Raw genomic sequence first — 13699 nt, forward strand, 5'->3', positions numbered from 1 at the left:
AAAATAAATTTAAAGAGAATTTATTGGAAATGACATTTTTCATTTATTTCTATGTCTGTTTTAATATTTCATCATTTCTTTAAAAAACATTTTTTTCTGCTAATTTTCTCGATGAGAAGAAAAAATATATAAGATATATGGAATGTGATATATCGGGAGAAATTGTTTTTTTTTTTTTTATCGATGCAACAAAGAAACCAAGTCGTCGGATATATTCGCGTCACTCGGATTTTTATTTTCCAAGTTCGACTTGGACCGCGACTAACAACCAGCACAACGTCAGTGAAATTGCATAAAATTGCGACGCGGAATGACATACTGATACAATTTGCGCGAGGACATCGTCATCCAAATATAAACGAGTAAACGGATCAGTCTGCCGGCCGTCTGGTTATTTATCCCGCTTTTCCGAGATTATCCCAAGAACCCTTCTTTAGCTGACCGTTCGGCACGTTTTCGTATGAATGTAAAGGCCGTTGCACGCGATGAATAATCCCGCGTCAGCTTCAAGGAGAGAAGATGCACAAGTCGCAATTTGTAGCGCGCAGAAAATTCTGCGGCAGCTATGTATCTAACGCGTCTTTGACAATATGTCAATTAACAACTAGTGTCGATACTGTCGATATGTCGTCCTGATGTTTTACATCCGCAGAAAATGAGACATTTGTGTAATTTAAAAAAAATAATAATAATAATACAATGTAATGAAGTTTATAAAACTGATGGAAATAAATAAATTAAACATTAAAAAGAAAAGAAGAACTGTTAAAAATGTTAAAAACTTGAAAACCTAAAAATATTCTTAACAAAATTACCTTGGCTTTATTCCTGTGTGATTGCACGTAAATCAATGCACGTAAATATGTAATTTATTGGAACGTTTTTACAAAATTTTTATGAACAAATAATATACTACGTTATGCGACGTTGAGATCGCAGCAATTCCATTTACGCAAAGGCTGCACTTCGCGCGCCAGTAAAGGTAAGCTTATATATATACTCTCCGAGTTTCAAAATAGACATCCGACAGTTTACGCAGTACACGTCGCAGACCGTACAGAATCGTTCAGAACTCGACGAAAATTCAAATATCTCCAGGCACGCATCTTTGGCGACTTGAGACGAGCTTTGCATTTGGACTAATTTCTCATCGTATTTATTTCCAATCGAAATTATTTATATTCGTTACGCAATAGAGTGCGTCCGTGATACGTCCTGTATTAAAAGATCATTATCCTCTTTGTTTACTGAAACATTTTAAACTTTTTTTTGTTTTACTAGCTTTTTGTATCGTTATTGTAACTTTTCATTTGTTTTTGACAAATGATCTAATCTATTATTATAATTGATTCTAATATCACAAGCATATTGATAGACTTTATTCATTGATAAAGCAGAAGACGCTAATAAACGTCATTCTAGTTGATATTTATATTTCACGTGTCGGCCATTTTTAAAGCCAAGAAGCTCTTTATCTAGCGGCTAAAGAGAGTCGTGCGTATCCCATCTCAAATATCTCTTCCCGATCCCGGATGTACGTTTCCAATTGTAACTACGACTGCTTCGCACTGTATTATAAATAAAAAATCTAAAAAAATGAGCCGCGTTTGTACTACTTTTCATCTATGTGACAACTTTGACGGAAATTATAGTCGACATATGTGAAGGCGCGTGTGAGATCATCGAAATGCGCGAACAAAGGACGGTCTTGTTAAAATCGTCAAGAGAAACTAATGACAATATTATAACTACAGATATTTATAATTTCAAAATATTTTTAACGACGTTATGTAGACTTAATTTTTTTATATGAAAAATTTATTTTCTCACAAAAATAACTCGTATTACGCATATTAGAATTTAGTTTCTTTAAATTTATTAGTACGTAATGTAATATGTGTCGTCAAAAGAAAAAATAAATTTTAATTCCTTGTGTTATTTATTTTATAATTTTAAAAATTTAAGAAACATAACATTGCCTCTACAAATGCATATATAATATACGGATGCATTACTGCGATAATAATTTTCGGCTGCGTTCCGATATTTACTGCCACTACCGAAAATCTATAGCACATGTAACGTGAAGTATAGATTTTTAGTACTGGCAATGAATATCGGAACGCAGCCTTCTCTTATTATCATTTGAGCTTGCTGGTTAGCTGCTTCTTATTTTCGTCGCAAAGAGGGTGTTAGTGTACGATAAATTTACGAGCTCAGTTGTGCGTGTAAAATCCGTTCTACATTAAGTGCAAACGCAAGTAGCAGATCTCGTAGAATTGACCAATCACGTCATTGTCAATTGGCTGTCAATTTTATCAGTGCGATTAGTCAATTCCACGAGATCTGCGACTTGCGTTTGCGTCTTGCGCTTAATGTAGAACAGGCTTAATATCAGCTGTTTGCGATATCCGTGGCGTCGCGTGCAATGATGTTCTTCTTCGGCGGTGAATTTTGTTTTGACGATAATTCTTTTCAGTCGGTTGCTTACGGTTAAATAAATGTATACACTCGCAAATCGATCGATACTATTCGAAACTTGCGTGAAATATAAATATCAACTAAAATGTTATCACGTTTATTTGTCAACGCGCTGAGTGCATGCTCAGAACTCGGTTGTATCAGAAGAAATGTGCAGATAACAGACTTTGCCGAAAATTTCGCCGGCTTTCCTGCAATATCTCGAATTCCTCGCATTTATTCGCAACCTGCAACGATGGCTTCCACAGGTGAGTGCAAGTGTCACAATAATTTATATCGCGTTGCCGCGGCACGCAGGCAGTGTAGCATATTAGGCCGCGTTCCGATATTTATTCGGTAATGGAAACCTATAGCTATAGCTTATGTGACGTGAAATATAGATTTTTATTGCAGTGAATTTCGGACGTAACTTTGGCTGCGGTCCGTTTCATGCTTGATCGCGCATTTATCTGTAGTATATGTCACGTATACTGTAGATAAATGTGCGCTTAAGCATTAAACGGACCGCAGCCTTTAATAACGACGCGGATTGTTGTCGTTGCGAATCGTTCGCAAAAGTATGTAAATTAATTATTTTAATTGCGAAAATTTTCATTTTACCGCTGTGTGCGCCATGATTTTTTGATGATTATAATCGAGATTACTATAGTCGACATCACACAAGAAAATGCGCGTGGATGTCGGTATCAAATGATATATGTAACAAGGGCTGCGTTCCGAAATTCACTGCCAGTACTAGAGAAATCTATACTAATACGTATATGTTACGTGAACTATAAGTTTTTAATACTGACAGTGAATATAATGGAACGCAATCTATTTGTATACGTATGTGTGTATCAACAAGCCTAGAGCTGCGTTCCGTTTCACTCATTGCGCGCATTTATCTATACTATACGTGACGTGTACTATACGTGACGTGTACTATACGTGTACTAGGAAAAAGTAAGAGATGGCGCGTGGATTTTGTTTTGGCGGGAAAGTTGCGCGGCAGTGTTGAGGTTGATCTAGGGTAAAATCAGTCAAGCGATCACCGTAATTAGTCAATTTCGCCGATTTTGCGAGATTTGCGTTTGCGTTTTACAGATAAATGGGTCTTTAGCTTATCGTCCGTTTCCGAATCCGTTGATTGATTGTCGAGTTTGTTACACGTTGTCGCTTACTTTCTGTGACAATTAAATATTAGCGATTTTCGAAATTTATACTTTTGTTTGGCTGTGGTCGAACGAGTAACTTTCGTTGTATTCTTTATCACGTTTTTGTGAAATCAGATTGATTTACATAAAAAGTTTTCTTACATTACAAGTAAGTTAATTTACATTAAAAGTAAGTAAATATCAAATGTCGTGTGTATGTAAGTTTCCTTGTAATTACATATTTTGAAGATACTCTCTGAACAATAAATGTTCTCTTGTTTTTTTTTTTGTTTTTGTTCTCTGTTCTTTTCCTGTGTTTTCATTTCCTAAATAATTTTATTGAAATATGATAACTTTAGATCCTTAATATCATGAGAGAAAATACAATAAATAAGGACTCAATTCATTTAAGTCAAGTAAATCCTTTTTATTATTTGTTGTTTGATTAGGCAAAGCAACTTTGGAAGCATTTATAAATATGTCTGGCATCAAGTTATATAAGCGTCCCTTCACTGTGTGTGTTGAAGGCAACATAGGAAGTGGAAAAACAACATTTCTAAGTCACTTTAAGAAGTTTGACAATGTCAGTGTATTGGAAGAACCAGTAGAACTCTGGCGTGATGTTGCTGGTGAAAATTTACTGGTAAGGGAAAATCTTCATATTAATATGTTTGATAATAACAATGGTGAATACTAGATAATGTTACATTTTAGGAATTAATGTACAGTGATCCATCCCGTTATGCTTATTTGTTTCAATCTTATGTACAACTAACTATGCTCCAGTTGCACACTTGCAAAACACCTTTGCCTTTTAAAATTATGGAAAGGTCTGTCTATAGTGCAATGTGTTTCATTGAAAATATGAAGCGCAATAACATACTGAGTACAGCTGAAGTTAGCATTTTAGATGGGTGGTACAATTGGTGTTTGAAAAATGCCAAAATTGAAACTAATTTAATAGGTATGTATAATTTCATGTATTTTGGAAACATTTCTGTATTATTACATTTGTGCTTCTTCTTCAATCAACAATAACTGAGTAAATTACAATATTTAAAATGTAAATAACAAAATCACTATAGAACTATACTGCTACTAGGAGATGTTTGTAATTTTTTTGTTTCATCATTAAATAGTATATCTAAGAACAACACCTGAAATTGTATACAAAAGAATGAAACAACGAGGCCGCAAGGAAGAAAATGCCATTTCACTGGAATATTTGAAGCAGATTCATCAGGTTCACGATGATTGGCTCTATCATCGAATTCTAAAACCGGTACCGGCTCCGATTATAACCATAAATGGCGATCGAGAACTTCATGAAATGGTGGAAGAGTTTGAAAAATGTAAAGATAAAATTTTCAGTAAAGTGATAGATGACAGCGATGTGAATAACACAATGATTACAGTATCGACAAATTGTTTATTACCCAAAATTAAAGCGGGAATCTTCGATTAAAATATAAAAATAATAAGAAACATTAACGAGTATGTAAAATATGATTAAACTTGATGTGATACATTAATTTTGTTGATCACATTTATCTTTGTTGCGTACATTTCAAATTTGGTTCCGAAAATATGTTTGATACACAATATTGTGACAGATGACTTTGCATCTGTCATTGATGTTTGAAACATTTTCAAAATTTTAAAATTTATTTAATATTTGTAATCGTCGAGTTATTACCGATTGAATTATTACTTTGTTAAAAAGTTTAAATTATTGCGATGTACATACATGTGCTTATATTAGTTTACCTCAGTTTGTATTTATATTATTTTATTGGAATATTAAATGTAATCAAATTTAGGTTTTTACATAATAAATAAGTACAAAATCATATATGTATAAACATACTTATTGATTATTGTTTACATTTTAATTAGAAAAATATGTAAAAATATATTAAAGCATTGAACTATATAGTTTTTGATTGATTTATACATAAAAAAATTTCTATATAAAAAATATTTATATGTAAGAAAAACTTTAAAAAATAATTGAGAAAAATATGTATGTAGTATATAAGAATAAAAAGAACAAAATGTAATATACTAGAAATAATTTAAGTAATGTCAGTTTTGATACGATGCTAAGAATTTTCGAATATGCGTGTATTGTATACACTTTTTTTGCTATTAGAAATAAAAAACATTAGAAAATTAAGTAAACATTGAATTTTGGAAAATTGCAGTTTTATTTCTCTCTGATTTTTATGAGTATGAGTTACAAATAAAAAACATACATATATGTCCATGTTAAACATGTATATTGCATAAAATAATGTTGATACTATTGGCTCCAAATATTGACCAGATCATGTTTCCCGGCTCTCGCATAAACACTAAATAAAATTCCGTAATTGTAATTTCGTATACAATACGCCTCCTATGCAAATCAGTACGGTCAATAATGTCTCTTCCGTCGATTCGACACAACACGAGGATGTGAATGACCTTCGTAATTGAGATTGCATATCTAAAAAAACTTATGTGCTACGGTGCGATAGACCGATGTGTATATACATATATATGTATATAAAAGTAAAATATGGAATGACACTTTTGAGAGTAAATAGAAAAGAAGTCACACACAATTGTTTGCACACGTACTCTTGAGAAGAGTTCGCACGTGTCATGCTGACTAATTGTAAGACGAGGAGCGAGTCGCGGCTAATCGCTCGACGCAATCGTACTCTTGACAAGACCACAATATGCTGACTAATATGCCAAGTTTAGCGTCTCGCGTATTAGCCTGCTTCCAATCGAGTAATAGTTGATAGATCACCTGAAATTATTATATTACATGCATCTTAATTATTATTTTTTTTTTAATTGAAATATTTAGACAATTCTTCGTAAATAGGTTTCTATGTAATAAAACTTATGTTTAGTATTTTTTTATTTTATATAACAGCAATAAATCCAAATTTTAAATAATATAATATCAAAATTGATAGTTGCAAAACTTTCTGCTACATTATTTACGACTGAATTTTCTCAGAATTTATTTATATACCTCGTCGATGCCTTTATGCCTGTAATTCTCCTCAAACTGCTCGATCTGACCGTCCGAGTATGACAATCTCCGCGCGACGTCCCGCCATCCGTGACCGACGTGCGTTTTGATAATAAGCATATCGTTGAACGCAAGTTCGTCGTCGCATGTGCTCAACTCCTCCACACTTTCCGGCATTGGCCGGTACTTGGGCTTCGACCAAGATGCCGCTTCGGACTGCGTCGTCGGATACTGATTTACATTACATATATAGCTCGTTCGTGATCCGATGTTTACTCCGTTGGAATTGACTATGTTGTAGCTCACGACGCTCGTGCCTTGCGCTGAAAATAGATTTCAGAGAGAATCAAGAAAAACTTTAAATAAAAAAGTATTAAAGAAGAAAGTAAAAACATTATCATAATGCTTCCTCATAATTTCTTTTATTCTGTTTGCGTTTAATTACAAATATTTGCGATTTATATTCATTGTCTTGAAATACACTTCAACTATATTCATTGAACACAATTGTAAAGATTTACGTCTACTACTAATAGTTACCGCGCTAACTAGGGCGCCTAGATAACGAGCTTATCTCTGACATTATGTGTGTTTCTATTATTTATTATGTAATTATCACTCACTCTAACAAACAAACACACACATGCACACACACACACACACACACCTGGTATTGGTTGCACAAACATACTCCATTCGCGATGAATAATTCGTAAAGGCATAAATTTTGAGTGGTGTGTTTTCTATATCACATTTTCTATATTATTATTTATCTATAATACATCATGACGATCAGAAAGATAAAAAATTTTATGACATAAATTCAAATAAAATTGCTTCAGAGATGAGTCTTCGAGATAATATGTATCCGCTCGCGAAATCGTTTATATTTGCCTCAATTAAGCGCCGAAATCTAAGTTACGCGCAAATTTTTATTATTTCTTGTGTATTCCTTTAGATAAAAACACAAAATCGTCAAAACTAAAACTTCAATTTCCACTTACAATATTTACCATGCTTCGTTTTCGTCTTCGCCTTTGGTCGTTTGTGCTCCGATTCGCTCGTTGATCTCGAAAAACGGAGATCCTCCTGTTTAGTTTTGCCGAAATCGGTGGGTGTCGTGGGTCTCGCGTCGTTCGGCACCGATTTTTGGCGATGCATCGACGCCGTGACGTGTTCTTTTTCCGGGGTCGTCGCAGGCGTTGACTCTGACTGCGTTTCCCTCAACTTCTCGTGCCTCGTTGGTGGCAAATTGTGCGTGTAGCCTTCGACGCCAATCCGTGGCGGATCTGCTTTCGCGTCCGTTGTCAACATATCGTAAAATCGGCGCGACAGTTGCGAAAAGATCGGCATTTTCTTTAATGTCGGTTGTACCTAAGAAAGAAAATTTGGTTTTTGTTGCAATCTTTTCATATTTGTTTTATTTGGAAACGAAGTGTGAGTTTTTTGCGACACATTCAATATTTATAGATCTCTTTTAGACTTTATGATAATTTTGCACGTGCCATACACGAGACAAGGTTGTGACTAACGTCAAACCAAACTCACGTCAAACACATTTCTCTCATTGTCTCACTAACTGGATGTAGCGATATAATCAAGCATAGTATTTTTCTCAGAAACGCGCATTTATGATTTATTACACTCTTATATTACACTCAGCGTAAAAAAAAGAATTTCACAATTCTCGTACCGATTTCTGTTGCCGTCTCGACACATCGACGTCTTCCGGTTCTTTTTCCAGTGTGGACGGTGCCGATTTCGACTGCGTTTCGCTTAATTCTTCATTCGACACTGGATTGTCCTCAATTTTGTTCAAATCCGGTTTTGCATTTGTTGTCAACGTCTTTTGCATCCGGCGGGAAAGCTGAGAAAGGATTGACATTTTCTTAAATGTTCGTTCTGCCTGGGGAATAATATCTCAACGTTAATATACACATGTTACATGTATTTTCGCGCGCTTGCATACTCATATGTACGTTTTCTTAAATTCTACCGTAAAATACGAATCTCGCGATTCGAAATTCCTTTGCGATGTCGGAAATGTCTGTGCTTTGCGTATCTCGCTTATCTTATAATATTATATAACCGTAATTATTATACTCTTTATTTAGTCATCTGACGCGATTTCTCTTGTGACCGAAACATTCACTGGAAAGGCCGATGTTCGCACTTCAGATCATGATAAAAGAATGGTGATATGATCTGAATGACAATTTTTTTCTTATTACATACATATTTTTGTCTCCGAAACTCTGGTCTCAGCTTGACTTTCGCGATGTTGTATCAATATTTAGTGTGAAAATCGTTACTTTTCTCCATTTTTACACAAGTTAACTGATTCCCCCCTCCCCAAAAAAAACATAAGAGAAAACGAATATTGGTTTTTCAATATATAAAATTTTTTCTGGAGAAAAATTACTTTATTTTTAAATACATTTCTAATCTTTGAGAGCTGGCAAAGTAAGTGATGCCTCGAATATTACCTTTAACGAGTGAAACATAAAATCCAACTTCGTTACAACGTCATATCGTGCAAACTAACCGTTTCCCGGAATCATATTATTTGCACCGATAACACGTAGATGTCTGTATATCGAAGACGACAATATATTTTTAACTGCGCGTGTCGCGGATATATGAAAGTGCATGCACGTGTGTGTGTGTGTTTTTTATTGTCTCGTTTTACTGGCTCCGGATATTTCGATAAACTGCTCCGGCTTTGATAAATAGATTCTATATAATAAATTTCTTTGTTTTAATTTCTTTAATTCATTTATAAGTTTTAATAGTATAGTGCTTTTTTAAATATTATTGTTTTACACAATATAATAGAAATGCGGACATTCTTGATTGCACATTTGAATTACATGCTTGATTTATAGGTATTTATATCGTTATCATTTACTTCTGTGTTACAACGCAATATCTGTCTGTATAGATAAAGCCGTGACCTTTATATGTTATACAGTTTATCTCTAGATGCATAAAAATTTGACAAGTTTTACGCTATAATAAACAAGAAAGTACATCGTACGGTACATTGTATATTATACAGTATACAAGTATATACCTACGAACATACAGTATACAGTATATACCTAATTGCTAAGCGATAAGAAGAAAAACTTATCTCGGTCGAGAAAAATCTCCATCGCGACATGGAAGATTTACGGAATCTCGTAGAAGAATGCATTATCTCACAGTTTGTAAAATATAATTAACAAGTGTAATGACCTATATACGAATCACTTATTGTAGTAGTCAATCAACCAAAGAACAGCTGCTGCTCTTACAATTTGTTGCACTTTTTCCTATTGCAGGGAATTTGTTTCTGTTTTTTTCTTTTAATCTTGCAATAAGCGAGAAAAACCAAAGAAATTCAGAATTTATATGTGTACTTGCGTGTAAGAGTCACGTTTCATCATGCATAACATTTTTTAATTCGGTATCGTTATATCAGTAGCGAAATAATATGGACGAACACATGTTGGATTCGCGATACGCAATATTCACAAACCGATAACACAAGCAATTAAACTTAATTATGCGAAATATTACACAACTTTTTTCTCTGCGACAAAAAGTGTATACACTTTTTGATAAGATTATTTCTAACAAATTAACAAATAAGATTATTTCTCCCTTGTCAATTTTTGCCTACGATTGTAAATTTGTGTTTGCGTCGGTTTATGAACAACCTCTGGTATCTTCTTATCTACTATAGCAAAAATTTTTCCGTAAACTTTAGTTAAATCTTCCTATCACACAACAGATTTCACATGATATATTCAAGGTGCAATATTTTTTTATAACTCTTTGTTTTTTTTTAATATATATATATACAGGGTGTCCCAGAATTGCCGTACAATCTCTCGTAGGCAGGTAGAAGGAGTAAAACTGAGTCGAAAAGTCCTGAACCATTTTTTTCTATTATTTATAATAAAGGAGTAATTATTGGGTAAATCAGGCCAATCAGCGCAGACCTTTAGCCATACGCACGTCAGTGAGCGCTCACACACACGAGGCGCGCGGCTCACTGACGTGCGTCTGGCTAAAGGTCTGCGCTGATTGGCCTGATTTACTCAATAATTACTTCTTTATTATAAATAATAGAAAAAAATGGTTTAGGACTTTTCGACTCAGTTTTACTCCTTCTACCTGCCTACGAGAGATTGTACGGCAATTCTGGGACACCCTGTATATATAGCTCCACATTAGTCGTAATCACGGATGTTCACAAAAATTAGTTGTTCGTTACGCGTAAAAATAGTAGCTACCTACATTAACTCCTGCATTCAGCATTTTTGTATTTTACTGTTTAATGTTTTGTAGGACGCTAATAAAAAATAATTAGATATAATAAAGTACGAATTACGCATTCAAGAGAGATCCTCAGAATAATTAATTCAATTCCGTTTCTTATATTTATTCTTATAGACGATCTGGAAATAAATATTTTTTCTTCGAGTCTTTTTACGTGGATCGGAAACTTTATCGCGTCATCAGTGACTTGTTAATGTATTTTGTATGGTTCAGTGACAACACAAAACGTGCGCATCGCTCCGACGAGAGATGTATACGTGTGTGCGTGCAGAACGACCTCGCCATCTGGGTTTTCCAGCGGTAATACCAGTTCCCGTGTGACGATGCTAATGAATGTGATAGCAAATGGTAGACAGATACAAAGAATAGTAGGCAAAAGAGTATCTTGTCATAGCAGTTAAGTTCTTTTTTATGGGAAATTTTTATAGAAGATACAGTCGGTATGATAAACGCAAAAATTAACCAGGAGTGATTGATTAGACTTAAAAAACATTTCCGGCCTGCGGCTAACTCCATATAGTCTGACGAATACGCGACAGATGTGCTACTTATCTGGTTTCAATAACCTATCACGTTACGTGCATTAAATAAATTTCAACTATTATGCTAAAATTAAATTTCTTTTTAACATGGATACTTTAACGTACAAAAAAAAAGAAAAAGGATAAATGTAGATAAAATGTCGCATTTTTCAATCCAATCTGAGATCTATCATGTGAAAAAAAAAACAGTCAGAAGAAATAAACAATAAAAGATTTTTAAAGAAATTGTTGAAGACGTGATTTTTTTCCATGATTACTTTCAAATTATCCGGTTAATCACTTCTAAATTTTTTGTTACTTCCTATAATGTAACGTACATGAAAAACAAAAAAGAGTTGAAGAAAATGGGATTGTCTAATCAAAATCAAACACGATCCCACAATTTTTTCTCTACAAATTTTATCAGTAATTCAAATTTGAAATCAATATCGTTTTGTGCTTGTAAATAAAAATGACTAGTGCACGGTCAAATGACACATGGCTCTTGATTTCAGTATCTCAAGTACAAAAACGGCATTAATGCTATTTTGACAAAGTGTCTCTCTCTCTCTCTTTCTTTTTCTCTCTCTTTCTCTCTCTCTCTCTCACTGTGGAATAAAATACTAATGAAAAAAAAAAAAAAAAAAAGGAAAGTTATCCGTTTGATTTTAATGTCAGTGGCTCTTCGATGTCAGTCAAACTTTGACATTTCTAGTATAAAAAATAACAAATAAGTTTTTCCTCGCGTAATTCAGTGTTAAATGTTCACTTGTAAGTAAACTGTTTATAAACATTAGTACTTATCTATTGTTTCAACACAGTGTTTCTCTATTTGTAACTAACATTATTGTCATATCTCTGTTCGTAAGTTCATTTTAAAATAAGTTTATTAATGAACAGTGAATTTTAACAAATTAGCAGACTGATGTGGAAGAAATTAACTATCTGATGTAGATATGTACAATTATCATGAATCGTAACGTATTGAAGTTATTTTGAAGTGTAAAGCGCGTATAGACACGCCACGTGAATCATATAGAATCATATTTATAATTAACATTAAAATTACGTGATATGAATGTAAATCAAAACTCTGATGTCTATAAAAATCCGCAACGAGAAAGAACTTCAAAGAAGCTCGATGATTCTTCAAGGAAGAACGGTCGAATTGAAGGCCGATGTCATTGTTCTTCTAATTTTAAAATTTAATTTTAAATAGGAAGTGAGTTTGCGATTTTTTACTCTTTGGTAACATAACACAATAGATAATATGAATTTTTTATAACATGTTTGCGTGCAAATTCACAAAAATCTATGCACATAATAATATACACTTCTTCTCACAGTGATACACGTAACACTTGTGTAAGTGCAGGTTTTTTAACCAGTAATATGTTATCCTAGGTTACGTATTCGGAATATGACTTATGTCATTATCATATATTGTTAAAAATCACACGAATAAGACGGTCATTAAATCTGTGATGCATCTGATCGTCAAACGTGAAACTTTTATCACTCATTATCGCGGTTGCAGCGATAGACGTGAAGCAATCACGCACGACTGTATTATTAAACACGTAATACCGAGAATCAAAGAGACAGTAGTTTTCATGCGGGAATTCAGATTATTGTTTATCTTGATGCAATACGGAGTTTACTATGCGCGCTGAAAATTCCTGTTGCGAAAATGTGTCGAAGGACACAGAATATAAGAACCGTGTAAGAGAATTTTATCAACGGAACAATTTGCCAATAGGTTTCCAACCCATTATCCGTTAATTAAGTCAAGAGACATAAACATGTCATTACACCTTAAATTACATACATTTATGACCAACTTTGTATACTAATGTAAACAATCAGATATCCGCGAGAAGAACATCTTAAATTTCATTTTGAAGTTTTCAAAAACATGGACTTTCTTTTTTATAAATTTTTGAAATATTTTAAGAATTATTTTTTTCAACAAACGCACAGGTTTCATTTTTTAATTTTCACTTACCGATAATGACGATAATTTGGTAATTGTGCTCACTTTATCGCCAAGCAAGATAGACTGATCTCGCATATCGATGTTTATCGCGAATTCAATCGTGAAATCGCTCGGAATCTCTTCAACTGCCACTGCTGTCTGTCGATTACGCGTCTCGGTGCGATACACCACGCAACACATATCCGTCGATCACTACCGACAGACTGACTTG

General features: G+C 33.7%; 2 protein-coding genes across 6 annotated transcripts; one reads left to right on the plus strand and one right to left on the minus strand.

Annotated features, from left to right (window-relative positions):
• The first annotated feature begins 2235 nt into the window (after nt 1-2235).
• LOC109858340 (deoxynucleoside kinase-like) lies at nt 2236-5451 on the plus strand. The gene is made up of 4 exons (XM_020435483.1): nt 2236-2729; nt 4067-4260; nt 4332-4581; nt 4757-5451. The coding sequence occupies exons 1-4, from the start codon at nt 2567-2569 to the stop codon at nt 5080-5082; spliced, it is 933 nt and encodes a 310-aa protein (XP_020291072.1). The 5' UTR covers nt 2236-2566; the 3' UTR covers nt 5083-5451.
• A 354-nt stretch (nt 5452-5805) lies between these two features.
• LOC109858091 lies at nt 5806-13682 on the minus strand. 5 transcript variants are annotated; one of them, XM_020435031.1, is made up of 5 exons: nt 13531-13682; nt 8339-8512; nt 7650-8019; nt 6646-6968; nt 5806-6414 (listed from the first exon to the last, which is right to left on the minus strand). In XM_020435031.1, exons 1-5 carry the CDS (start codon nt 13666-13668, stop codon nt 6271-6273), a joined length of 1149 nt encoding a protein of 382 aa, XP_020290620.1. In that variant the 5' UTR covers nt 13669-13682; the 3' UTR covers nt 5806-6270. The 5 variants fall into 5 exon arrangements, with proteins under 5 accessions (XP_020290620.1, XP_020290602.1, XP_020290610.1 ...); XM_020435013.1 differs by having other exon boundaries at nt 8339-8551; XM_020435021.1 differs by having other exon boundaries at nt 13498-13682.
• Between the last annotated feature and the right edge of the window lie 17 nt (nt 13683-13699).

Source organism: Pseudomyrmex gracilis, unplaced genomic scaffold (genome assembly GCF_002006095.1).
Source record: "Pseudomyrmex gracilis isolate BER0280 unplaced genomic scaffold, ASM200609v1 scaffold_6, whole genome shotgun sequence".
Classification (NCBI taxonomy): Eukaryota; Metazoa; Arthropoda; class Insecta; order Hymenoptera; family Formicidae; genus Pseudomyrmex; species Pseudomyrmex gracilis.

Coding starts and splice junctions, on each gene's coding strand:
- LOC109858091 (XM_020434996.1), bottom strand. CDS start 13,668: ATGTGTTGCGTGGTGTATCGCACCGAGACGCGTAATCGACAGACAGCA. Junction 8,020..8,338: donor CGAGACGGCAACAGAAATCG/GTACGAGAATTG, acceptor TTTCTTTCTTAG/GTACAACCGACATTAAAGAA. Junction 6,969..7,649: donor AACGAAGCATGGTAAATATT/GTAAGTGGAAAT, acceptor ATCTATTTTCAG/CGCAAGGCACGAGCGTCGTG.
- LOC109858340 (XM_020435483.1), top strand. CDS start 2,567: ATGTTATCACGTTTATTTGTCAACGCGCTGAGTGCATGCTCAGAACTC. Junction 2,730..4,066: donor TGCAACGATGGCTTCCACAG/GTGAGTGCAAGT, acceptor TTGTTTGATTAG/GCAAAGCAACTTTGGAAGCA. Junction 4,261..4,331: donor TTGCTGGTGAAAATTTACTG/GTAAGGGAAAAT, acceptor GTTACATTTTAG/GAATTAATGTACAGTGATCC.